General features: G+C 39.7%; 1 protein-coding gene across 1 annotated transcript in view; it reads right to left on the bottom strand.

Annotated features, from left to right (window-relative positions):
- LOC106867340 (BLOC-2 complex member HPS3) overlaps positions 1-1595 on the bottom strand; it is a 58588-nt gene that overhangs the window by 46890 nt on the left and 10103 nt on the right. The window contains exon 3 of the mRNA XM_052966821.1: positions 1425-1532. Coding sequence (XP_052822781.1) covers positions 1425-1532 — 108 coding nt within the window. The remainder of the gene's footprint in view (positions 1-1424; positions 1533-1595) is intronic.

The following is a 1595-nucleotide window of genomic DNA, read 5'->3' as shown; positions in this document are numbered from 1 at the left end:
ATATATATATATATATATATATGTGTGTGTGTGTGTGTGTGTGTGTGTGTATATATATATATATACATATATATATATATATGTATGCATACATATACACACACACACATAACACATATGGTAGGAAAGCAAACTTTTTTAACCATGTATATATATATATACACGAGAGAAAGGGAGAGAAATAGAGAGAGAGAGAGAGAGAAAAGTGTGTGTAACTGCCAATAATTTTGGTCACCTACTTTGAAAAGACTGGGGGAAACAAATGGATGGAACCAGATTACCTGCCTTTGTGTAGCATTCCTACTCATCCATGAAGAGGTGCTGGATTTAGGGTTTCAGGTGGTGGGGTCCAAGCACACCCCAACTGACTAAATGTTTGAATTTGTCCTCATTAGCCAATTCAGTATCAAGTTTATTAGCAGGCATCTCATTAGGAAAGATGCAAGAGCTTTCTGGACATTCCTAAAAATTAGGCGTATTGAGAATGGGATTATGAAGATTAGAAGAGGTGTAAGTGGGTCTTATTCAATGAGAATGGTTGAGGGGAGGAACTACATGAATTTGTGCAGGAGAGAGACTGTGGAGGCTGCACACACACACACACACACTTCTAAAGAAGAAAGTCTGAAGGTTCAAATTCTTTGTTTTCCTTCTTATCTACTTTTATATTAAAAAGATGTCCACTTCTCGAGCCATGCCAGGCTCATAAGGGCCAGTTTCCCGGTTCCCATGGCATATATCTTCCGCACCTGGATGGGACACAGGTCCATTGCAGAATTACTCATTTTTGCCAGTTGAGTAGACTGGAGCAACGTGAAATGAAGTGTTTTGCTCAAGGATACAATGCATCGCCTGGTCCAGGAATCGAAACCATAATCTTACAATCATGAGTCCAACGCTCCTAACCACTCAACCACATGCCCCCACTTTTTATATATACCAAAATCACGACAAGGCTTTGATCGTATTGGTTCTATGCAAGAATGACCCGTGCACAAAATGGCATGCAGTAGGACTGATCCGAAGACCACACGGTCAGGAAGCAAGCTTCTAAACAGCAGTGCTATGTCTGCATGTTGTTGTTTTTTGTTTGGTGTTTTGGTGGTGTATCAGGATTTTGCATTTCATAAACAAAGGGAGATAATCAGGGAGACGGGAAAGTGCCCAAGCAACATAATTATTGTTTTCTACTCTAGGCACAAGGCACGAAATTTTGGGGGAGGGGGCCAGTCGATTAGATCGACCCCAGTACATGACTGGTACTTAATTTATCGTCCCCAAAAGAATGAAAGGCAAAGTCAACCTTGGCAGAATTTGAACTCAGAACGTAACGGCAGAAGAAATACTGCTAAGCATTTCGCCCGGCCTGCTAACGTTCTCTGCCAGCTCACCACCACCTGACCAACGTAATTATTGATACTTACCTGAGTATATACATAGCAACTGCATATGTCTCCATGAAATATCAGGTAAACCAATCTTATAAAGTAATGTGTCAGCTTTAATTTTTCCATTTACAAAAACACTTTGATCTGCAAAAGAAGAAAAGATTGAATAAATAAATATTAAACCTTTTATTGATTAGTCAGTGAACA

The sequence above is a fragment of the Octopus bimaculoides genome, chromosome 3 (assembly GCF_001194135.2).
Source record: "Octopus bimaculoides isolate UCB-OBI-ISO-001 chromosome 3, ASM119413v2, whole genome shotgun sequence".
NCBI classification, from domain to species: Eukaryota; Metazoa; Mollusca; class Cephalopoda; order Octopoda; family Octopodidae; genus Octopus; species Octopus bimaculoides.
Note: the sequence above shows the minus strand (reverse complement) of the source record. Positions and strands in the feature narration are given on the sequence as shown.